Source organism: Syngnathus typhle, linkage group LG9 (genome assembly GCF_033458585.1).
Source record: "Syngnathus typhle isolate RoL2023-S1 ecotype Sweden linkage group LG9, RoL_Styp_1.0, whole genome shotgun sequence".
In the NCBI taxonomy this organism is placed as follows: Eukaryota; Metazoa; Chordata; class Actinopteri; order Syngnathiformes; family Syngnathidae; genus Syngnathus; species Syngnathus typhle.
The window spans coordinates 6,439,223-6,462,139 of record NC_083746.1 but is presented as its reverse complement, the minus strand read 5'-3'; the positions used below and the strand labels follow the sequence as shown (position 1 = coordinate 6,462,139).

Genomic DNA, 22,917 nt, shown 5'->3' with positions numbered 1-22,917 from the left:
CCATTAGCGCAATATTATCTCATGGGTGTATATAAAGGTTGCAGTCCGAGCAAGTGAAGCTCATGGTCTTTGGTGTGGCAAATAGAATGAGAAATGTGCACAGGCTGGGTTAACATGGTATTTGTAAAATGTTATCTTTGAAATGAAAAAAACAATTAAATGAAATACAAAAATAAGTAACAAAAATACAAAGTGACAACAATTATTCATATTTATAGATTTACGAGACTGATTTGGATCAGAGGGGCACGGTAGTGGTTTCAATTTTGGCTCCAGCCTAGTTTGCATGATCTCCCCTGTCTGTGTGGGTCTCCTCCCTCATTCCAAGAACATGCATGGTAGGCTGATTGATCACTCCAAATTGCCCGTAGGTCTGAGTGCAACTGGCAACCAGTTCAGGGTGTCCCCCACCTTCTGCCTGATGATGATTAGGATAGGCTCCAGCACGCCCATGACCCCCGTGGGGACACCCGGTACAGATAATGGACGGATGGATGATTTGGTGGTTAAAAAACAAAAACACAGAACTCATTGTGTAAAATTGAGCAGGTTCTGCATCAACACTGCTTGAAATGATCGAAAATGAATGAATGTGAATCTCTCAGAGATTAAAAAACGACAAATAAAAAAACTGTACTAGCTATAGTTTGGTAAAATCTGAGTTCTCAGCGAGATATTGTTCCAGGATCTCATCAATTACGTCACACTCATAATTGACTTGGGCCAGGTCCAGGCAAGGCACCTGCTTGACAAGAAGACGTCCAATGTTGTGACGCAGTTCAATCAGCCTGAGAGAAAAAGAGAGACGCCAAGATATGACACAGCAGTGCTGGAGATAAATATTGGTTTTCCCTTCCAACCTTGTGAGGTGGTTTGAGTTTGAAGCTCCATTTGCTGCTTCTATGAAAGAATCTTCATTCTGCAGCGGCGCTTTGCTTGCATTCTCATGCGCTTTTTCTTCCGCTTGCTGCAGCCTCATCCTGAGGTCCTCACACTGTCTCGACAGGTTCGCCTTTTCTTCCTCAAGTTTCTTCAACTGATGGACAGGACAGAGCAAGCGTCAGACACAGCAAATAAAAGGATTATTAAAAAGAGCTCAATCTACATCTGTGTTTCATGCTTAACTGAATACACATGAGCAATACTTGCAGGTAAGGCGTGAAATTTAACACTGACCTGAGAAAGCAGTTGATTTCTCTCTGTGGTTCTTTGATCCAGTTCCCGGACAAGAGATTCAACTTGCAAAGTGCTGTCGCCCAAATCCTCCTCGGCCTGGGGAGTTCTAGGCTTGGTCTGAGCCAATAAATCAGCTCTTTCTCTCACAAGTTGATGAATTTTTTCTTCAGCCTTCTCAAGCAAGCTTTTATAGTCTTTATCTGGCCATGTTTCTTCCGTCTGGCTTGATTGGTGAAAATGATTTAAAAAAAATTGTCCTCGCTTCTTAACATCTTGTTGTTCCAGTGCCTCTGAAGGCCATTGTGCTGATTTGAAGATGTCGTTGTCGTCGTCATCATCATCGCTACTGTTTATGTGCACTATCTGATTGGATTCTTTTGTGACATGATTTCCGTTTGTGTTTTCTTCCTTGATCCTTCTTGAAAACTGAGTCCAGCGTTCGGCAGTTTGAACGACCCCGCCTTCTGTTTGATCTGGATTTTTGCTCTCCATCTCCCTATCCTCCTTTTCATTCTTTATTTTTGGCGCTTCCGTCCGACTGATGACAGGACGCGGTGCGGGGGAGGAACTGCTTCCTTCATCAGCTGACCCCGTAAATCCTGCTCTGCCATTTTGGGGTTCAAAAACCTCGATTCTGAGTGGAGTCACGTCTCCCGATGACGATGCATTCAAAGAATTTTGATGTGAGATGTTTTGAGGACAACTTTGAGGTGTGTGTTGTGTCTCGGTGGACAGTCTTTTCTTTTTTCTGTCAAACACAGAAAATCACAAAAATCAGGATTATGTGATGAAGTATGTGAAAACAGCAGCCAACCAACAGAAAAATGTTTTTTTTCCTGAATTTTCACATTTTTTAAATCCTATCAAAAACTGTTTGAGCGGGCGAGTTTGATAGATTTCCGGTCAAACCATAACAATTTTCAGCTCTGTGAAAATAACAAGGGCACAACTAAAAATGCCTACCTTGGAGTTTGAAACAAGGAGTAGACGCTTGAAATAATTGGTAAACCATTGGTACTGGGTGGGCTGCCACCTGGAGAGAGAAAAAGGAAGGAAGTGTTAACACTTTGTGGTATTTTGTTTTAGCTAGAACAAACTTTTGCTCTGTGTGTTTTGTTTGGTTACATGTGAACGCTATTGTAAAAAAAAAAAAACACACACACACACACACACACAAAGGAGCAGCCCAGAAATGGATGGAGACTTGTAGAGTGCGCTTTGGTTAAAATACAAACATAGTCAAGTCAGCCGCCAGCGCTTTTGGATGCAAGATTTGCATTTTTACACCCAATACGTCATGAACGCTGTCCAATCAAGAAGTTGACTTTGGATTTGAATGCCTATTTTACTTTTAGCTAAAAGGAAAAATCTGTTTCATTGTTCTGGGTTGAAAATGTAATAATGTACTATGGTATTGAACCTAGCAGTAACATAACTTACGTAGATCCTTCCATTTAAATGGGCAGTGGGAAACGTTCAAATCAAGCATAATTTGAAAATCTACCAATTAACTGAAAAATGACTGTTGATTCTGAGCATTAGGCATCAGGTCGAACGATTATTCAATATGACAATGACAATATTTTTTCATTCATTGCATCGAGGGAAATTTCTTTCTCTTTTTTATTTTCTCTGGAAGTGGGAGACATTTAAAAGAGCAATTGGTCTGTTTGCCAAAGTTTTTATTATGGCTATACTTTTTTGATAAATGCCTGCACATCAGCCAACATTTATTACACAAGAAACTTCCCCCTGAGTTTCATCTTCCTTCGCTGAATAGGCTTTCTGAATAGCCTTCATCTGTTCAAAAACCAACTGGCACGAACGATACAATCTTGTGACTGTTGGCTCGTAAAAATAAGCGCATGATTTCAACGATAATTTAACAAATTACAACTCACACACAGCGGTAACCCCTGAGGGTAAAGATTCCTGTACAGACACCATGTTCAACCTATTCCGTGAGGTAGTGGGAGTTGATGGGGAATGGACACTCTGTAGATAAAAATAATAATAATTTGTTAAATTCTCTTTGGATTGATTGCATAGAAATAAAATGGTCTCTTGCAAATATTTTGCTATCTGCCTACCAGTCATATTCTAGAACTTACTACTGAATGGTATACAGTAAAAAAAAAAAAAAAGCATTGAGAGGTGAATGGGATACACACAATATTCCGTAGCTGGCGTTTGAGGTCATTCTCCTGCTGCCTTAGGCGCTTCTCTTCCCAACATCGTCGTTGCTCTTCAAGCTAAAGTAAAAGAGCGTTGAAACGTAAACAGTCTTGGAATGCTAGTGTGGATAACAAACACTGATGATCACTGGACTTACCCTTACCATTTGCTTAGATATTTGCATTTTTTCCTCCCGCTCTCTGTAATACACACATCACAATGGTCACTATTTGATCAATTAATGATTGAAAAACAAAATGGGTACTTTTTCTTGTAGGTTTTTTCGTATGTCGGTTGGTCATCATCAGAGTCCTGAGCCTCTTCTTCCGCCTCACAAATCCTGCCAAAGCATATGAATAGTATACTAAAATTGTGGGATTAACAATTTAGTCGACAGAAAAGTCTAGGTAGCCACTTCTCTTTTTTTTTTTTTATTAGAGGAAACAACACGCCAGTGAATCACTGAAGTGAATGAATTTACAGCAGGGTAAATGAAGGTCACTCAGGATATTTAATGGTTCAATGACTTAGGAAGGAAGCCTTGTAAACTTAAGATAGCAACACTTTTGTTGCTACTTCATTCTCTTCAAATTAAGACTTCTTATTAAAAAACATGAATCACATAAAACTAGAACTTTATTCTCACAACATAACTTGGAGTTCCTGCCTACGTCATCGTGGCATGGGGAATGATTTCATTTATTATGTCCTGTCTGTACAAATGTTAATGAAACTGTCAATACCTGAATTGAGGATCAGGATTCATGCTACAAAACCACTGGTCGGGCAGCCTGCTGCAGTCGATCCCATCAGGGAGTTTGCGCCATTTTCTACAATTGTCACACATCACCCAGTTCTGGTCCGGACGTTTGCTGTAGGCCAAAGAAGGAATACAAAAAAATCACGCAAGCTGGCGATCTTCAGCGTGTCTTTGCCTGCTAAAGATGTTTCTTTCCTAAATGTATTATGATTGGCATCATCTGGAGACAAACATTCAAATGTAAAAAAAAAAGAAATCCTAATACATTAACCCTTGAAATAATTCCTCTCAAAATATGCACAGGACCGATAACAAAGACAAAACTGACAATGTGATGACTTCTTAAAAAAGTTCTTTAAGAATAAAAAAATAAAAATTAAATGTATGTATTATTCTGGCTATACATACGAACCTGATGTCGCTCACTTCCAAATTTTGGCCTGGGTTGTTTCCGGTCAGCCTGTAGCGGATTTCATTGCAATATTCGTCCAGTTTGACAGTCAAACTGCTCATAGTTTTTCTGTTCATGAATAAATAAAAAACAATCCTAAATACAAAAAAAACAACCACATCGACTGATGACGAAGGCGCCATTTACCTGTACTTGTCATTCTCAATAAAGCTTTGCTTGTTGTGCATCGGCTCCAAAAAGTTGCACTCCATGACCCCGATGACGCCGACACCTTTGCTGTTAGACTGCTACATGTCAACAGAAGGAATAAAAAAAAGTTTAGGGGCCACTCAAGTGGCATCTTAAAATTCAGACGATTATTGTACAAAGTTTGCCGATGCCGCAAAACTCACCTTGAGTTGGCAGCCGATACGCTCGTAGGCCTTTATGAGTCGATTCTTGTGATACATCATGATACCGTAGTGGTCTTTGCTTTTGGTGTTGTAACCAAAAATGATGGGAACTCTTTTAATCTGTCATTTCATTTAAGGTAACTGAAACCAGAACAGCTCACATCTCACATAATCTTATAATGAATGAATGAATGAATGAATGAATGAATAAATGGATGAAGCATAATTTTAACGACAAGAGGATACAAGAGAAAGGGGTCTGTAGTGATCTGTTTTGGTTTTGGCCAGACTCTTGGCAATCAGTTGAGTCTTCACCTTCTGACCTCGTATAACAATGTGCATGCGAGGCTTTAGGTACAAGATACTACAGTATGCCTGAAAACAAAAAAAGAGAGAGAAATATACAATCATATACTCTCTACATAACATAACATTCTGTATTATATTAGTAGTTGATGTCATGCATTTGAATAATTGATTAAAAAATGTGTGAAGCAATGTCTCTTACCCGTAGTGAGTATACACTCTGAGGTATATGTGAGGGGATTCTCTCACCAGGCCGGATTAACTCTTCGTAGACATCAGATGGAATTTGAACATCGTAACGGTCTGTCTGAAAATCAAACTCCAATGCCCCAGTGGATGTCCTGACAGAAAGAGAAAGTATCAATATTATAATCAATGCAATGTTTTTACAGTGCCGCATTAAAAAAAAAAAAGACTTGGTTTATGTTAAAGATACACCGCAATTAATCATCGGATTAGACCACACGTGGTTCAATGACAAATAACTCAACCGGGTTATCTAGTATAAGAAATCACATGAACTGCAAACCTGCGTAAGTTCCAGATGATGATGCGTGTGCCGGTCGTGGTGGTGGAGCAGGTAGACGTGATGGCGCTGATCTCAGTCAGCAGCTCTGTCTCAGTCTTGAAGGGAGAATATTGAAGGATGTCTTGCAGACTGGCTTTTTGCTCCTCTCTGATAAACAGTCAACAGTATGTCAAGGAGAAAACATATTGTGCATGACAGACAAAGCTGAGTAGAAATTGGAAATTATTTTCGAAAGAGGCAACCGTGTGCTAATGCCAAAAAGGATATAGTTGTGGTTTGTGTATTTAAAGTTGACAATGGGCACAATTATCTGTTGGGCGTTGATTTCTTCCAGGTACGTTTGGGAGAGCATCCCGACACATGACGAATCCTTGGACTTGGAAAAGACTATGGCGTCCCTCCCGAGACGCATGGATCCGGATTTGAAACCGTTGCCGTACATCCCGATGGGCTCCACGCCATTTACGGCAACCTTGTCGCTGTAGCCGAAGCTTGAAAATGCAGAAAGATGAACATAATTAACTTGATTGTAACGCCGTCTAACATCAAAATGTCATTCTTTCTCTCCATGTGTGTACCTGAGCATTTTATGCATGGCGTCGGAGTCCAGACCATTTCCATTATCCATGAAACTGAGGCATTCGTGCCCTTTGACAACAGTCTTATCGATCCAGAAAGCATTGGCCAACACATCTGGATCGCAGGCGTTGTCTGTCAAAATGAATGAGAGCAGTTGGTTTTCAGTTAACAGTAGTGTTGCGGAATAAAAAAAGAATACTTGGAGGAGTGTCAAACAAGTGTGTGGGGATATTGCAACACGCTCATTACATAACATTTGCAGAGAGAATCTATTGGATGACAGCAGTGGTAGTTTGTGATTCAAGACAACTTGGGATGTCGAAATCCTCTAATGGTTTTGCGAAACACTGGAGTCCTTGAAATATTCTGTTTACATTTGCCTGGCTCACTCATTGGCTTTTGTTTTCAGTTTTCACTCGTTAGCTCTGTAAACCCCCCCGATTTCGGATTACTATTCGTTTGAAAAGAAACGTGTATGAAACTCGAGAAATTCTTTATTATTTTCCCTTTCATGTAATAATTACACTTTGGTCGATGACTCACCAATGAGTTCAGCAATGGCACTGAAGGGCCAGGTGTGGCTGGTAGAATTTGTATGAAGGTACTTGGGAGAAAGCTGAAAGTGAAGCACATACAAGCTGTCAGTGTAACATATGCGGCTTTATTTTGAATTTGATGCCCAGCACATCTGCGGACACACACATACAAGATCGTTTGCTTTTATTTTTGCTAGTGAAACTACGGATTCCCTAGCAACAATGTAGCCAAACATTCGAACGTCATGATCGAGAACCTGTTAAAAGTTGCAGTTGTTTTAAATTCCATCTTTACAACTCCAGTGATTCAAGTCATGCCTCCCTCTTCCTCATTGCTAATGCTATGTAGTAATTTTAGACGTCACGCTTGAACGGGCGGCGTTTTAAACATGGTTAAAGGAACCTAAATGTTGAAGAACGGCGATATTTATTGAAACTGCAGTGGTTAGAAAAGTGCAGCAGAGAATCCCTTATTTTACTTACAGTACTTAAGGGAACTCCGCGGTCTTGCGCTACAGCCATCACGTTTAATCGAAAGCGGAAGTGACGCTTGATCAAAATAAGTACGACTTTTTATCATGCCACATTACGATGTATATTAGGCAGTTCTTTTGTTCAGACAAAAGTATGAACAAAATAACTGCCTTACATAATATACGGAGACATTGTGAATTTTATCCAAATTACGCACACGCTGCACTACTTTCGGTTTCCATAAAATGTACGCCCTCGCTGCATTACCGTATTGGCCCGAATATAAGACGACCCTGATTATAAGACGGCCCCTTCTTTTTCAAGACTCAAGTTTCAAATAATCCTTTTTGAAAACCAAACTTAATTTTTATACAGAAAATAATTACAGTACATCTGAAACAAATGATTATAACAATATATTCGAGAAAAAGCGTGTTATTTTGCTTCTTTCAAATCATGCAAAAACTGTCTATCACATCCTAATATCTGAACTTTTAAATATCTAAACTAAAGTGCAATCACATTTGTAAATGAATGGCTTCTAGGTTTTGAAATATAAATAAACCAACCTACTGTGATAAAACAACAAAATTGCAATAACTGGATTAACCATCAAAGTAAAGTCTAACTAACTGTAGTCTTGAAACAAATCCGAATAAGGAAAAACATTGCTATAAAACACTTTCCCTGCATTCGGATTGATTTCGGAGGTTGGAGATGTTTTAAGACATGTGCTGAGCAATAGTCACCCTCCCTCGGCTTAAAAATACATCACTACTTCATTTAGAACGTTTTTTATTTCAACTTTGACAAGATCCTTTCAACATTTTGGAATAATTTAAACAATGACGTTTTAACATAGACAAGGGTAAAAGATAGCAAGAATTTGTAAAACCTATCTTGGAACACTTACAACGGATTTCCCTTAATACCCCTAACGGCATGTAAACAACATAAAATCTAAGTATTAACTAGGGGGTTTGAGGTCCAAAAACAATCAAGAGATATCGATTCCTCGAGATAAAACAGAACATTCTCACGGTCAGACATTAGAACAAGAATGTTTAGTCTCGAAATCTGGTGGCTCTCACAATTTGCATTCAAGTACACGGATACAGAATATTCAAAAGGTGCACACACTCCAACACCACAATTTAAAGGTGTGAGTGGCCAAAATACAACTATGCGATCATTTTGAGAACAAATCCACATTGGTTCCATATTTAAAAAAAAAAAAAACATAGGTGAGGGCAACATTCCAGTTGGTCATTTGTGACATATGCTGACTAAATATATTTAACCTGAAAAGCCCAATGGAGTAGTTTACCGCACAGCCTTTCTGCTTTTTAAATATAGATTCGGTGTATTTATGTGCAGATTTGTTAAAACATTTAAAAGAAATTCCAAGCCAACTTTCATAAGTAGCAGTTAACACTCATGCACTTGGAATGGAGTTCCATTCCACTCAATTCTCCATGTCGTCCAGGAACTCTTCCTCAATGATACACTCAAGCCTGTCCAGCACGGCGTCTGAATTAGCTGCAGGGTAGTCTGCTACTTGAACTGGGGCCGGTGAGTGGCTGTGAATGGGAGGGCCTTGGAAGGAACAGCACAGGGTAAAAAGGAAAGGCAACAAGTGTGTGATGGAAGACAAGGAACACTGGGTGAGGAGTGGGAATTCCAGGTGCTCGGTAGAAGATTCCTCACTCAGCCCGTTGCTTGCCTGCAAAATAGGTGGACAAAACTCTGTGAAGTGTTTTTGGATTTATCAACAAAGAAGCGATCAATATGTGATTTTACCCCATAGCGTTGTTGTATGCCTTCCAGGACTCGGACAACGTGGGGCTTGCACTCCTGTTGGCCCTCTATCAGTGCACTTTCCGGACCGCTGTAGTGGTTCACGTCTACTTCTGGAACAAACGCCCAACGATACCTACACAAAGAATGTGGCATCTTTATTATTTGCATTTTAAGAAATACCATATTGCTCAAAGACATTTTCCCTAAACTTAAATCTCATAACTTGGAAGGGCAGAATACGAAGATCGCTTACATCTGAAAGATTGGTATTTTCTCCGGGGGGAAGGCTAAGGATGTGTCCAGAAACTTGCAAGCTGACAGGTACATGTCCAACTCTGCCTGGGAGAAATTCACAGGAGCGTTTCTGTCCAGGGCTCCGCGTACGACTTTAGTCAGCCTGGGAGCAAAGTTTATTGGTTTATTCAGAGCAGTTATTCATAACGACATGGTCAGGATTGGTAACTAATAATTGTGAGCTCACTTTGAGACATCTTTATCCACCAGCAGAGCTTTCTCGAGACGTGAAAACGTGCGAATCTGGAAAAAAGAGTGTAGGAGTTATTACAATTTTTATACTGTGTGGGCTGTGAGTGAAGATCGTTGAAATATTTACCAGCTCTGTGACCATGATCGGCCAAAGAGATGTCAGGTGCTGAGACGAAATCCGCAGCAGGAGAACACGGAACATCAGGAATATCTGAGCGGAAACAGCGGGGCTGGGATTCATTCGTAAGGCTTCCGTGAGGCGTTCTGGGAGGAAACAATTTTGTTATTATCACGACTCATCAGTTGGAAATGTAAAGGTTTGCTCACTTAGAAAGATGATTATGGTAATAATAAGAATGAGTTTAAAATGCATCCAAAAAAGCCACACAAAATAATTGGATCATTTTTCAGAAACAACACCTTGGATGAGGGGTAGATAGAGATGATACTGATCGAGTTCCCCACTGAACATTGCGAACGCCTGGCGCTTGAGGAGCATTGGTTTCTGCTCGACATTGGCAAACAGCTTCAGGGAGCCACTCTGCATGCCTGCGATAATCAAGAACAATTGTGGCGTTCACACAGTTGTCTTTGTCTGGCATCTGCCTTGTCCTCAAGCGGCGTGTACTCACTCATGAGGTCTTTAAACATGGTCTTCTCATGAGTCAGCAAGTGGTCGATTACGGCTTTCCAACTGGACGGAAGACACAACACAAAGGAGATCCATCGAGCATTATCGATGTGGCATCATACCACTAAGTAAACATTATGGGTGGAATGTGAAATAAAAAAACTGAAAGACATTCGAGGAATACGTTTTGCAATCCCACTTACCTGGGTCCACAGGAGGCATCCATTGTGAAGAAAAGTGGATCCATGAAGAGCTCAAAGACTTCTTTCCTCCAGGCTCTCTTTGTGTAGGCATAGCCACTCAGGCTGCTCAACAGCTGGGCTCCTGCCTCAAAGCTGGGCATGTTGTAGGCACTGCAACCAAAGGAGAACTTCAATTCAGCATTGAATCATCATAAAGTGCGGGCACTTGGGAGGTAAGAGCGATACCTGTGATTCTTCAAGTAGGGGAAAACATAGTACATGAGACGAGAGATGAGAGGCACCGCTTTCTCCTTCTCGTCACTGCGGTACACCATATCAAGAAGTGGTGCCAAGACCTGCACAGTGAGAAAGAGCGAGATGATTCATTATTATGAAAATGTACAATGGGGGATAATATTGTAAGTGTAACATTTCCAAGTGTAACTCAAGTGTAAAAAATGTTTTAGGGATTTTGGCAGTTGATCGAATACTCAATAAAATTGATAGAATGCAAAACAGACTCAATTTGTAAACACACTCGTCATTGAAACTCAAAATCTTTCAAGTCTCTTCGCTGCCAGTTTTGTCCATGGTGTCCTACAACAGGGTTGCCATGGCCACCAGGAATCATTATTCCAGTGCCAAATCTTTAGTTTTTTTTTTTTTTCTTCACCTGAAAGGGACCGACAATAATGTCCACACGTTTAGTACGACATAAAACATACCTCTGCCAGGAGCACAAGGGCCTGCACGCTGTACACTGAGGGAGCCGAGGATGAAACCATGGTGCTGGCTTGAGCCATCGACTCTGTCGGGAGGAAAAATAGTTTGCTCCTCTTTGTACAAAATTGGGTTTTCAAGTTTGAAGCAGCGCTACCAAAAAAATAAAAAAACTCCTTAAGCTCTAACTAACAAGATAATTCTTGATTAGTAATGCAGCCATTGAGTTAAAAACAACAGAAATATTCTCAAGTCTCAAGAGACACAGAAAAAGGTTCATATTTGTCGTGGGTGCAATAACCGCTCATTCAAAATATTTTGGGTTGAATTTTCTGCAGGCAGATAAGTGTTAAGTTACCACAGTGATCGGCGTCCGTATCCACGTCATCCGGCTCGTCCGTTTCGGCGCACACCTGCGGCTGCACTTTGACCTCCAGGCTGCGGCTCAGCCAACTGGTCTGCTCGAGAGACGAACCCGCGATTCCACCCACAGCCTCCAGGATGCGCTGAGTAACCTCCTGCGCCAATTGTTACCAATACAATCAATCCCGCCAGTTTCCCCTCATTTGTTACTTAAGTGCTGGAACGCCGGATGATCTTCAAACCTGCAGATCTCGTGTGTCCTTCTTATTGTCCAAGTTGGGGAGTCGGTTGACAACTTCATTGAGGATGCTGCAGGTGACAAATGTCGTTGAAGCAGAAGGCAATCGTAACCAAATGCAAGAGTAAATATCGGCGCAAAAACTAACCCCAGGAGTAAGAAGTGGCCAGGGGGAGCCAGGTTCAGTGGGACGGACTCCCGTAGCAGACTGAGGAGAGGGGCAATGTTCTCCTGCAAGGCTTGTGCTGTAACACTATTATTTACAGTAAATCAATTAAAATAATTCATAAAAATAAAAAATGGTATGGTGTTTTCTACTAACCTCTTGATGTAAGTGTAAGTGAACTGCAGTATGGGGATGTCTACCAGGGTTGACTTCTAATTCAGAGCAGACCGTTTTTTGTTTTCTTAGAAAAACTTGGCAAATAATGCAATATCTAACCAATTGGTTTTTCTTTTGTACCTGATCCCCTTTCAGCTGGTGTGGCTTTTTGACCACTTCCTTGACCAAGTGCAAGATTATGTCTGTGTGCAAGGTGTTCAATGATTTCACCAGCTCTACAATTGTCAGATGAGACTCGTTGGCCACAGGTAAAACCTGAAAAGAAAAATCAAGGACTGTCAATCCTGTCAATTGTTGCAGGTGCCTCGCAACATTGCAGTTCTTACATTGGTTGTGTTTCTCCTTTTACTCTTCCTGTTACTCCAGGCTGCTCCCAGTGAAGCCATTAGCGGAACCCCATATTGGCCAGTCAGAGGAACCAAGAACTGTAATATCCGCTGACGTAAAATCTAAGCAAGGGAGCACGTGGCAATATTTGGTAAAAATTTCAACTGCATTTAACATGTCGTTCAGTTCTAATGAGTAGGTTTACAAATGTGATTACGAAAAAGGTTCATACATATAACAAAAAAAGCTGCAGTTGTCTGAACTTTACGATCGATATGAGCATAAAGCAACACACCTTGGTGCTCTTAAAGAAGACAGATGAACTGTGCGTGCTGCTTTGCGTCGAGTCGGACGCCCCCCGTTTGTGGAGCTCTTCCTTCATCACCACTCCCCATAGCAACGCCATGCTATTGAGCATGCACGGCAGCGCTTCCAGCACGGCGCTGCGTGCGTTACGGATGTCAACGGAATCGCAGGGAACCGAGGTCTGACAAGGCAGACAAAAATGTATTACCAAAAAAGTGGTCTTGGGCATAATTGCGTGTACGCTATCCATGAGACTCACCCTCTTGTTGTCCAGAAGACAGTAGTGTGTAATGGTGGTCAAGCCTTCTAGAAGAGTCAGAAGGTAGTCTGGTGCAATGTTCTCCCGTCTTCTTCCAGTTGCACTAAAGAAAGCGGAAAAAAAATGCATTTCAAAGAATGGAGTTGAAGTCGAACTGGCCATATGTTGTACAATAATGACTCCATCTGTCTATTGGCTTTAGGTATTTGTGATCATTTGGGTCATGGGTATGCTGGAGTCTCTCTTTACCTCTGATTTGTTCGCCCATCATGCTCATAAAGCTTCACCAGTTCATCCAAGTTCCTGCAAATCTGATTGATGAGGGGAGCCACAATGATGCCCAATGAGCGGCCCAAGTAAGGCAGGGTGGAGCACAGCAGCGCCACCCAGTGGGGATGCATGGCATAGCCGTATTGCGCCTGCAGAGCCCTGGCAGCGGCGGAAACGAACATTCCCTGGGCGGTGATGGGGTGGCTTTGGACGTACTGGGCTGCCTTGATGGACTGCTGGAACAGGACGGCCGTTTGCCAACCCCGGGTAAGGGGGTTACTGCCGGTCGGGGATTCCGCAGGTTGACCGGAAGTCCCGCCGGATCCAGCGCCACTGGGCCACACGTGGTACTCCAAGATTATGAGAGCCTGAAGCAGTTTGAGCAATTCCATCTGTAACGGATATTGCTCCTGCCCTTCTCCTTTCCCGACGTTCAAGAGACTCTCCTCTGATAGTCCGCCTTCTTCATCCAACATCTCATGACCCTTGGATGTTCCCTTGTCCGTTCCTCTTTGGCTTATATACATAGAAGCTGAAAGTGTAAGTAAAGCATATTGCTGCACTTTACAACCAGCGAATAGTGTGCGAATGTGCTCCAGGCTGCTCTCCTTTCCTTGTGCCATGCAAGTGAGCTGGTTCACCATACGCGTCAGCACTTCCACGCTCTTCACCTGAACGTCTCGATTGCCCTGCAAGTCGAGAGGTCCGAGGCTCTGGTAGGACAAGTAATGGGAGCGGAGGAATCGCAGGCACAAGTTCATCAGCAGCTCGATGAGCAGAGAAGGGGGCGTGGAGCGGGAGGACGAAGGGGAAAGTAAACCGCCGTAGAAGTTCAAGCCATCCTGAGCTTGCTCGTGGCGCTGCAGGAGGTTGGAAACCAGGTTTAGGTGTGCGGCAGAGCTGGTGTCCAGAGAGGTGGAGGAGAGCGCCTCCACTAGAGGACACTCGGCGCTGCTTCTCAGCAGACTGTCGAGCAGCGCCAAGCCTTGGAGCAGATGGCGCCAACCGCCCGCCGTCTGATACAGAAGCACATGATGGAACAGCGAACCAATGGCCTCTTTCTTCTCACGCTCTTGTTTTAACAAACGAGATCTGGCCATAGCCTCCAACTCCAGATCCTCGTCATCCTCGCTCGACAGCGAATCGGACGCCAGCGTACGCTCGGACTCTACTCTTTGCAGGCCGTTGACCAGTCCTCCATCCTCAGTGGCAGAGCCGGAATTCTCCGTAGACACTTGGGCGCCGCTGGTGTCGGCCGATTCCGTGTTCTCACTCTTGACGGCCTCGTCTTCATCTTCCTCTCGGTCCTCCTCCTCGGTCTCTTCGCTCTCGCTCCTGGATGCTATCAAAGCGTCGCCTAGATTGGACAACTCGACGCCGCTGTCTAATTGTAGCCAGAGGGATTCTCGGTCTATGACATTTCCGAGATTCAGGATCTTGCTTTCAGTATCCACGGCATGCACTGCTTTGGCAGACAAACGACTTCTGTTATTTAGAATCTTGAGGTTGCCTGTGAAAGGGATAAAAACACATCAAGTATATTATTCAAGTATTTGAAGCCCACTCAAGAAATGTAAATCATTTCTCAGGAGTTTAAACTAAAAAGTGTCTGTGTCCATGCCCATATACCAAAGTCCTGTCTAACAGGCGGCTTGGCCGCATTACTCTTCTATTAGACAAAAGTAGTGCTAGGTAGCATTCATTTTTATCTTTGTCACCATTTTGTAGCAACCTAGGGAATTTCAGGAAGAGCCCAAAAACAGCAAACAGGTGAAACAGACCGAGCCTAACCGACTAACCAGCTGTGACGTTTTGTTTGACGGCCTGAATGGAGCAGCGCTGAGTGGACGGGTGAAGCAGCAAGAGCAGGATGGGCTCTAGGATCCGGTTCACGTCGTTGAGGGACAGAGCTCGTGCTAGCCAGCACTGTGCAGCTGCACTTATTGAGCCGTCCGTGCAGCTGAGACTCTCCACGACAACACACAGCGACCTGAAAAAGAGAGAAGCGCATTTGGGATTAAAGGCCAATTGGAAAGAATATTTGACCAAATATTGGCAACACTAACCTGTCAAAAGAGCGGCAGTTCCTGTTTAAGTGGATCTCGCGGGTCAAGTGCCAGAGGATCGAGAAGCGATGCAGGGCTTCGAGCCGAACAGCCTGGGCCGTACGAGAGCCGGTGTTTAGTTTTCTTGTATTTCCTTATGTCATCACAAGCATGAGTGGTGGTTCGACAGGTATTTTCACCTTCTCGCTGTGCGACAGCGCCTGGCAGATAATGTCTTCGCAGATGTTCCCTGACGGAGCCAAACAGTGAAGACGGTAAAAGAGCTCGACGCAGGCGGTGTGCTGCTCTCGACGCTCTGTGTCCAGCTGGCTCCAAAGCACCACGGCCAGCCTCTGACAGCACGACACAAAACGAGAAGACCTTCAGTATGTTCTTGAGATTTCGGGGCAAACGCAAACATTTCCTTTAACCTGGTAAAAGTCAGTGTCCTCTTCTATGTTGCAAAGCACAGCGGGATAAATCGGGGGCGCGGTGATCATTTGCAGCTGCCCGCTCAGCGGATTGGCGTCGCAGCTCTGGTAGCGCCTTCGCTTGTCCTGGATGACCAGTGCTAGGGACTGGGAGTAGTTAATGAGCTCCAACAGAGAGGATATTGCGGTGTGCTGGATTTTGTAGTCCCTTGACATGCAGCACAGTGTCATCAAAGACCTCAGCCAACCAGACAAACGTTTCTTGGCACCTCCTGCGAAGCACAAAAAGCATTTGAACGCCGCCGAGGCTTCCGCTGTGGTTGAGAGCCAAGTAGAGGAAGGAGAGGAAAACCTAACCTGCTTGGTCAAACATGTCCGTGTGGAGAGCCAGGGCCTCCTCTTCGCTTAGGTAAACCGGGAAGGTGGTGCACTCCAGAAGCAGGTGGCATGCGGCAGTGAAGGCCTGCCGACACGCCTCGTTGATCTCGGCTTTGCTTCGCGGCCGGTACCCGGCAGCCCAGTCCAGACAAGTGCCGGGCTCTTTTTTCTTTTCTGCTTGTTGGACCTCAGATGCGTGCTGATGTTTTGACTTGCTTGGGCTGAACAGCTCTGTGAGTTTGTCTTTAATTTCCAGTCCGTTTATGCTTCGTAATAAAGTGTTATTCTCCACAGGTGCAGTTGGAACGTCAGTCTTGGGCTTTCCGTCCTGTGCTGGAACATCTTCCACCTGTACCAGCAGGTGTCTACAACACAGAATTTTTTTTGTTTAGATTCATTCACCTGGAAAACACATTGCGGGTTTTACATTTTCTTATTTTGTTGTCAAATAACAGGTAGTTTACCTCGTGGCTATAAAAGCGAGGATGTCCTGCAGACATTGGGTTGTGGTGTCGACACTACCACCCCTTCTCCACACCCCATTACCATTCCCGCCGGAGATCATGGAGGGTGGAAGTTGCTGCTCGGATGGCGATGCACTGATGCCCAGCCCGCTGTCCTCTGAGCGGAGTGTCGGGTAGGCCTCCTCTGCAGGCTCGGCCTCATCCGCATCTCTGTTCAGCTCGTCGTCTCCGTGGTGACCATTGCCTTCAGCGACTCTGTCTTCTTTCTCTCCTACCTTCTCTAAATCCTGGACAGAAATAGAATTTAAAACGCAGCCATATAAATTGCTGTATAAAAGACACTGTATTGTTTTTCTTTTCTTAATCACACTTTGTAAGTTTTGAGTGATTTGTCTTGAGCGAATGCTCAAACCTCTACCTGAGTAATCCTTTCATCTTCTTCTTGCGCTTGTACCTCCATCTCTTTTGTGTGGGCTTCTGTCTCAAAATCCATGAACGCCACAGGCATCTGGATCTTACTGAGGACCTTGAAGCATGCACGCAGGCCCTGTGTGACATCCTCCAAGCGAACAAATTCCATGTGGTCATGCACAGACCGCAGCATCGTGCCCAACATCTCAGGAAGGAAGTGGGACTGGATATCAGCATGGAGCTCCTTGGAACGAAGAAAAGGATTAAGAAAACGACTCTTTATGAACATGTCATGTTGCCGTTGACAGCTAGAGATCCTTTACCAGGGGAAGAACATCAAGCAGAAAAATGATAAGGTTTGACATCTCTGTGACAGAGGCAGCCGGACAACTGCTGTCACGCTGAGGCTTTGGTGGCTCGCCCACGTCGCTACAAGTATGAGAAGAAAAAAAAAGTTCAGTAAACAAGAGCTCATTCAATAACCGTAACAATGAAACTGTGTGTCTCGCCTGAGAGACTTGCAGAAGCACTCGGTCATGTAATCCCAAAGGTAATCACTGTTCATGGAGCTCACGAGCATATTCATTGTCTTGATGATCTCCGAAGCATTCTTGTTCTCTTTTATCATGCTGTGAAAATTCAACAAGGACAAACATCTATATGGAACAAACTTCACGTAGGACAGATACTGCTGGTAAGAATATTGTGACTCTTCTGATAGTTGTCTCCGCTGCCCTCACCTAGCTAACTGGTTGCCGGAGAGCTTTGAGCTGGTGAAAGCATCATCACCCAGCATCTCTCGACAGTAGCTGTAAAAAGCTCGGACCACCTCCAACAGCACACAGCTCAGGACCGCGGGGCCTGGACACAGATACCACAGTAAGTACTCTGAAAAAACAAGCCATAATTCATTATTTTAATGTCTTTAAGTGACGGACTTACCTAATTCTGGTTTATCCAGCAAACTAATAATGATGCGGAAAGGCCTGAGGTAGCCAATCACATTCTCCGGTTTGCTCTGCACATTCTTCTGTTTGAGAATGCTAATCAGACCCTGAAGGCAACGACACGGCCAGATGGGAAGGAGAGGAACAAGTGAGAAACAAACATGAGTAATCAGTATGCAACTACAGTACAACACACGTGACAAACGTAAATAGCAAACTCATAAGAAATAGACAAAAATGTAAAATGAGAATATGCTCATTAAAATATTGCACAACAGTATCACTCAACCAAAACATTAATTGAGTAGATTTAATATGGTAAAAATGTAGCTACTTCCCACCGCTGAATATAAACCCCAGTACCTATCAAACACCACTAGGTGGCAGTATTGTTCTATACACACCTGCCTGTCCATAAAAGCAGATTCATAGTGCCAAGTAATTGGATATTACATCCAATTGTGCTTATTAGCTTTTTTTAGAACGTGGGAAGGAACTAGCCTTATCAGAATTTTCATTCATATGCAATTAGAAAATGCAATCCAGACACGTAGCCGATAAATACCAATTCCCCGATACCCTCCCTTGTTTAGATACAGCTCAAAAAGTGTGAGCTACCTGCACAATAAGCTCCTTGGAGTATGTGTTGAAGTAAAACACCATATGTTCCTCTGCCGAAGAAGACATGGTTGGATGCGGAGCAACCATTTCCCCTTTAATGTCTGTGCCTGAGGGGAGGGGGACAGAAAATAAAAGAGTGCAGTCAAGCGAGACAACCAGAAATCGACCAAACGCTACGACAAAGGTAGTGAGTGAGCACTTCGGACTTTCTCATGATCAGTTTACCTAGGAGCCACGCATAGAGACGCCTGTTGAGTGACATGTCTCTGCGGAGCAATGTAAGTGAAGCAGCAGAAACCACTGCGGTCATGTCCTCAATGCTCATTACGATGCTGGCCTCTGAAGGGTCCTGAACAAACGATAGAAAGGAAAAAAAAAAGCGTGTAGCTATACACATAGCGTGCAGACGGGTGCTAATCAGAAAATGTGGTTTCGAGTTTGTTTACCAGGGATGTGGCCAAGGGAAAAAAGAAGAGCAGGATTTCCAGCATGTTCCTCTGAACCAGTCCATTTGAGTCTTGCAGGGAAAGACACACAGACTTCATCTAGACAAAGACAAGCATAAGGGGTAAACAAACAAACAAAAGCTGACCTCATTGAACTGCTGAATGAATTCATGACCAAGGAGAGAAACGCTTACCACCAGGCGATGGTCATAGCCGAGCATGTGTTTCTGCTGTTGCAGGGGCACGGTGCGGTCAAAGTGCGCGACGATGAAGACGGTAGCGGGCAGTCGCACCAAAGGACTGACCAGAATAGAACCCCACAGCGCTCCATAGAACACCTGCTGTCCCACCAGCAGGGACAACTTCAGCAGCAGGGCATCAGTCCTGGACAAACAAAGAGACAAAACAGACCCATAAAAAAAATTGTTCATTAAAATACGTTTATAATTTATACCTAAGACTAGGCTGGGCGATTTATACAATAATTTTGCAGGTTTTTTTTCTTACATAGAATTTTATATCAGGAAAAATAATAAACAGATATAAAAAAAAGAAATAATTTTTATGTTTAAAATAAAAAAAATAAAAAAATAAAACCTGACTTTAATTTCATCCAAACCTAAATAGGAGCCTGGTCCACTATACCTGTCATTGACCTCCAGTCCCTCCTCCAGGCCAGGCAGCAGTCCTGTTATGAAGGCCTGAAGACTGGGAAGTAAAGCCCTCTGCAGAGGCAGATAGTAACGCTCGTACAGCGTCAGCAAGACAGGCTTCACTGCCATGGCTGCATGCCCCAATAGCGGAAACAAGCCGGAGCTAAGAATACAGAAAAGAAAAATGTGTCACAGCAAAACTCACAAAGCACCTCAGGCTATCGCTCGTAATTTTTCGACTCACCTGTAAATGAACAAATCCTTGGCCAGCCATTTGGTCCCGATGATTTTGAAAATAACCTCGTAGGTCTCCAGAGCCTTGAGGTGCACCCCGCTTGGTAAGGCCGGGTGCAGGCATTGGGCCAGACGCTTGCCGATGATGAGCCTCTTGGGAAGGAGGGAGTAACGGAGGTTACTCTGTAGGGCCTGGCGGGGAGTGAGAAGAAATTAGCAAAAGCTGTGGTTCCAAAAACCATTATTTTAAATCAGGGAGTGTAACACGAATTTCTACCTTGTTGAGCTTGCCCAAGGAGGAAATGAGATCCGCCCATTCGCTTGACGATTCAAAGTTCCGCAGCGCCTTCTCAATGACTGCTGCGTAGCTGCGGTAGCGGTAGTCGTTCTGCAGTTCCACTTCCTCGGGATCCATGTCACAAGTCAGTCGGGCGGCAGCATGTTCTCATAATGTTTCTGCAAAAACAGCAAAGGCACGCAAAAGTTTTTTTTTTCCCCTCACTAGGCGTGGATGAAAATCAACTTCTCATGTTGTCTCTCCGAGAAGCCTCTGGGGCTTGTTTATGGTAAATGGAATTATGCAGTGCATGTGATAGAAGAGTGTGTGTGTGTAAGATTAGAAAAGAAAGAGGGACATCTGGACTCTCTGGCTTAGCAGGGATGAGCTATGCAGAAAGAGACATGACATAAGTTTATCCACTGATGCTGCTTATTGCCATGCAGACATATCTTGCTAACATTTTCATTTCTCATGTTCAACCCCATAATTCTTTGTTTTTCAGAAGTCCAGAATGGCCCTCAGAAGACAAACCATCCCATCTTGGAAAACCGGTTAAACTAATTTAACGTCTAACCAAACAGTGGTTATTGTTGTTTTTTTCAGTATTTGTACGTATTTATTTTTAGTCAGTATTTCTCCTGAACAAATTTGGGTAAGTAATTGGAAAATCCAATTCAAAGACACAAATGGGATGTTTTCTTCTGACAGACACGTTATTGGCAATTAGAGGCTATTGAAAGACAAAGTGTTTTTATTAAATGACACCATGACTAATCCAACTATAGACGATGGAATTCATGAGGGGAAAAAAATAATCCCTTAAATTAATATACATGACATTAAATTCATTACTGTCATGCCACCCTCTGGTTTTGTTGACAACAGAGAAACTTGTTTGACTTGAAATGTTTCTGCGGGCCGAAAAATTACCTAATTGAATTTCATGGAAAATTTGACAAAGGAACAAACAGCAACACCACTCATAATTGGAGTGTGAAGAAGGGCAAGATTATGAGACAGACCTTGTGAAATAGAAATGGATGATGTGTAATCCTCTACAATTAGTCTATTGAATGACATTTACATGAACGTCAATGTAGTGAACACCTGCAAAGGGAACCAAGCGTGAAGTAAAGAGCAAATTCCGAGCGTGATCGCCCCCTCCCCAAAAAAACATGTTTATAAATTCTTATTAGTTGTGAAAGCGAGTGTGAATGATTGTTAATATGTTCCTTGCTGACCAGTCGAAGGTGGACACTGCCTCTTTCCCAAAGTCAGCCGGCAAACACTTCAGCTAATGCACAATACTAATGAGGATATGCAATATGGAAAATGGATAGCTGTATTATTGATAAAATAATAAAGGGTAGCAGAAGTACCACGGAGTACTACAAGTACATGTCAAATGTCTGCTACGGCCTGTGTAGAGTTTTCTTGTGATTGCATCACGTCAGAAAAATGCAGTTTGGCTCATAAAAACTTGGGCTTTCATCAAATGCCTTATTTTCAGTTTGTGGATTTGCAATCTGCTCCTTCAAGCACTAGTGGGTTAACCCATTGTTGACCCCCCCAAAAAATTCAAAAGTTGGTTGATGTTTTATGTTTATTGGCATATCTTATGTAGTTTTATGGTATTTGATATCATCAGCAAAGAAAGTTCCATGCAATTTGCATGATGCAAACAGTTGATCTATCTGAAATAATACTTAAATGATCAATTATTGTTATAAATTAATGACGTCACTTCAACCTTACCAGTGACCCGAGTGACGACAAGGGAGGATATTTAAAAACAATACAATCAAGGACCAAAGTTGGAACCTGACGCCTCGGTTTAGCCAGCTTGGTTCTACTGCCATCAATTTAAAGATGCCTGAGTGTTTCAGGACACGACGGCCACAACACCACGCAGCAGATATTGTCACCTGACTGACACTAAATTCCCACCGCACTTGTCCACAATATTCATTATGATGAGACAAGCTTTTGGCCACATAGCAGCATCCCTAGATGAGTCTATTATGTAACTGCAATGTGGATTAATCGGGGGGTGAAAAACGCCACTCCCCGCAGATAACAGGAACACCGCGGTAGAAGGCTTCGCTAGCATAAAAATACATTCAGCGCATATAATTGTGAGTGAATGTTCGGAGCGTATAAAAGAAGGGTATACATAAGCTAACCTAGCCGTGTATCAGGTGCATCAATAAAATGACTCACCGAATAAACCGCGGTTTGCGTGCAAGCTCAGTCGTTTTGAAGAAGCCAAGCACGAAGAGGAGACAATTTACATGATTTCGCCTCAATCTATATATTTTTTTTAAACACAGAGGTAAAATATGCTTGTTTTCGTCAGTAGATGAGCGCATCAAAAGTAGCGTCGTTGAAGTGCTCCTATCAGGGCAGTGGATGACTGGGTTGGTATTCTTCAACTCAGCTGATACACAGTGGACGAGCAGACTGTTCCATGTCAGAGTCCACAAGGGGTGGCATGAGCAGATGACTAGTACTATAAAATAAATCCGAGATTAAAACCACCAAACAAAATGTAAGGCATCAACATTTTAGATTTATTGTTGCCTTTTAATAGAAGATAAAGCATTTTGTAAGGACACAGCCTTGATTTGAAGTTGAACACGTCGTCATAACCCCTCTCCCGGATATGGTACATTCCAGGATGTGCCGTGTTTACAAACCTCTCACCTAGCCATTGCATTGGACCGACACCGTTCATTTAACACAA

The 22,917-nt window shown here is 43.2% G+C and overlaps 2 protein-coding genes across 4 annotated transcripts; both read right to left on the bottom strand.

Annotated features, from left to right (window-relative positions):
- Positions 1–109: 109 nt before the first annotated feature.
- morc3a (MORC family CW-type zinc finger 3a) lies at positions 110–7,583 on the bottom strand. Of its 3 annotated transcripts, none has more exons than XM_061287815.1 (19): positions 7,349–7,583; positions 6,873–6,945; positions 6,329–6,461; positions 6,018–6,241; positions 5,751–5,907; positions 5,424–5,562; positions 5,162–5,290; positions 4,916–5,035; positions 4,710–4,807; positions 4,524–4,631; positions 4,095–4,223; positions 3,617–3,691; positions 3,509–3,551; positions 3,348–3,428; positions 3,078–3,171; positions 2,140–2,209; positions 1,177–1,924; positions 861–1,036; positions 110–788 (listed from the first exon to the last, which is right to left on the bottom strand). In XM_061287815.1, exons 1-19 carry the CDS (start codon positions 7,385–7,387, stop codon positions 641–643), a joined length of 2,784 nt encoding a protein of 927 aa, XP_061143799.1. In that variant the 5' UTR covers positions 7,388–7,583; the 3' UTR covers positions 110–640. The 3 variants fall into 3 exon arrangements, with proteins under 3 accessions (XP_061143799.1, XP_061143800.1, XP_061143801.1); XM_061287816.1 differs by having other exon boundaries at positions 3,515–3,551; positions 4,710–4,810; positions 7,349–7,582; XM_061287817.1 differs by having other exon boundaries at positions 3,515–3,551; positions 7,349–7,582.
- A 534-nt stretch (positions 7,584–8,117) lies between these two features.
- Positions 8,118–22,597, bottom strand: dop1b (DOP1 leucine zipper like protein B). Its single transcript, XM_061287018.1, has 38 exons — positions 22,395–22,597; positions 20,172–20,350; positions 19,905–20,086; positions 19,653–19,823; positions 19,202–19,391; positions 19,008–19,106; positions 18,787–18,910; positions 18,559–18,668; positions 17,936–18,047; positions 17,734–17,854; positions 17,503–17,622; positions 17,317–17,422; positions 17,001–17,237; positions 16,583–16,869; positions 16,098–16,483; positions 15,741–16,012; positions 15,510–15,662; positions 15,331–15,422; positions 15,064–15,254; positions 13,244–14,774; positions 12,995–13,097; positions 12,725–12,916; positions 12,429–12,551; positions 12,223–12,357; positions 12,082–12,137; positions 11,908–12,012; positions 11,764–11,830; positions 11,517–11,676; positions 11,164–11,246; positions 10,685–10,794; positions 10,460–10,609; positions 10,258–10,319; positions 10,046–10,174; positions 9,753–9,889; positions 9,621–9,676; positions 9,393–9,536; positions 9,140–9,272; positions 8,118–9,062 (listed from the first exon to the last, which is right to left on the bottom strand). The coding sequence occupies exons 2-38, from the start codon at positions 20,307–20,309 to the stop codon at positions 8,805–8,807; spliced, it is 6,825 nt and encodes a 2,274-aa protein (XP_061143002.1). The 5' UTR covers positions 20,310–20,350; positions 22,395–22,597; the 3' UTR covers positions 8,118–8,804.
- Positions 22,598–22,917: the final 320 nt, after the last annotated feature.

Bases quoted from the DNA above. Each gene is read 5' to 3' on its own strand.
- morc3a (XM_061287815.1), bottom strand. From the start codon at position 7,387: ATGGCTGTAGCGCAAGACCGCGGAGTTCCCTTAAGTACT. The intron at 3,172-3,347 runs GTGTGTATCCCA...TTTTATCTACAG, and splicing joins AACGCCAGCTACGGAATATT to AGTGTCCATTCCCCATCAAC. The intron at 1,037-1,176 runs GTCAGTGTTAAA...CCTGTCCATCAG, and splicing joins GAAATCAACTGCTTTCTCAG to TTGAAGAAACTTGAGGAAGA.
- dop1b (XM_061287018.1), bottom strand. From the start codon at position 20,309: ATGGATCCCGAGGAAGTGGAACTGCAGAACGACTACCGCTACCGCAGC. The intron at 17,238-17,316 runs GTAAAGGATCTC...CTTCGTTCCAAG, and splicing joins TGCTTGATGTTCTTCCCCTG to GAGCTCCATGCTGATATCCA. The intron at 9,677-9,752 runs GTAAATATTTCA...TCTTTTTTCCAG, and splicing joins CGATCATGGTCACAGAGCTG to ATTCGCACGTTTTCACGTCT.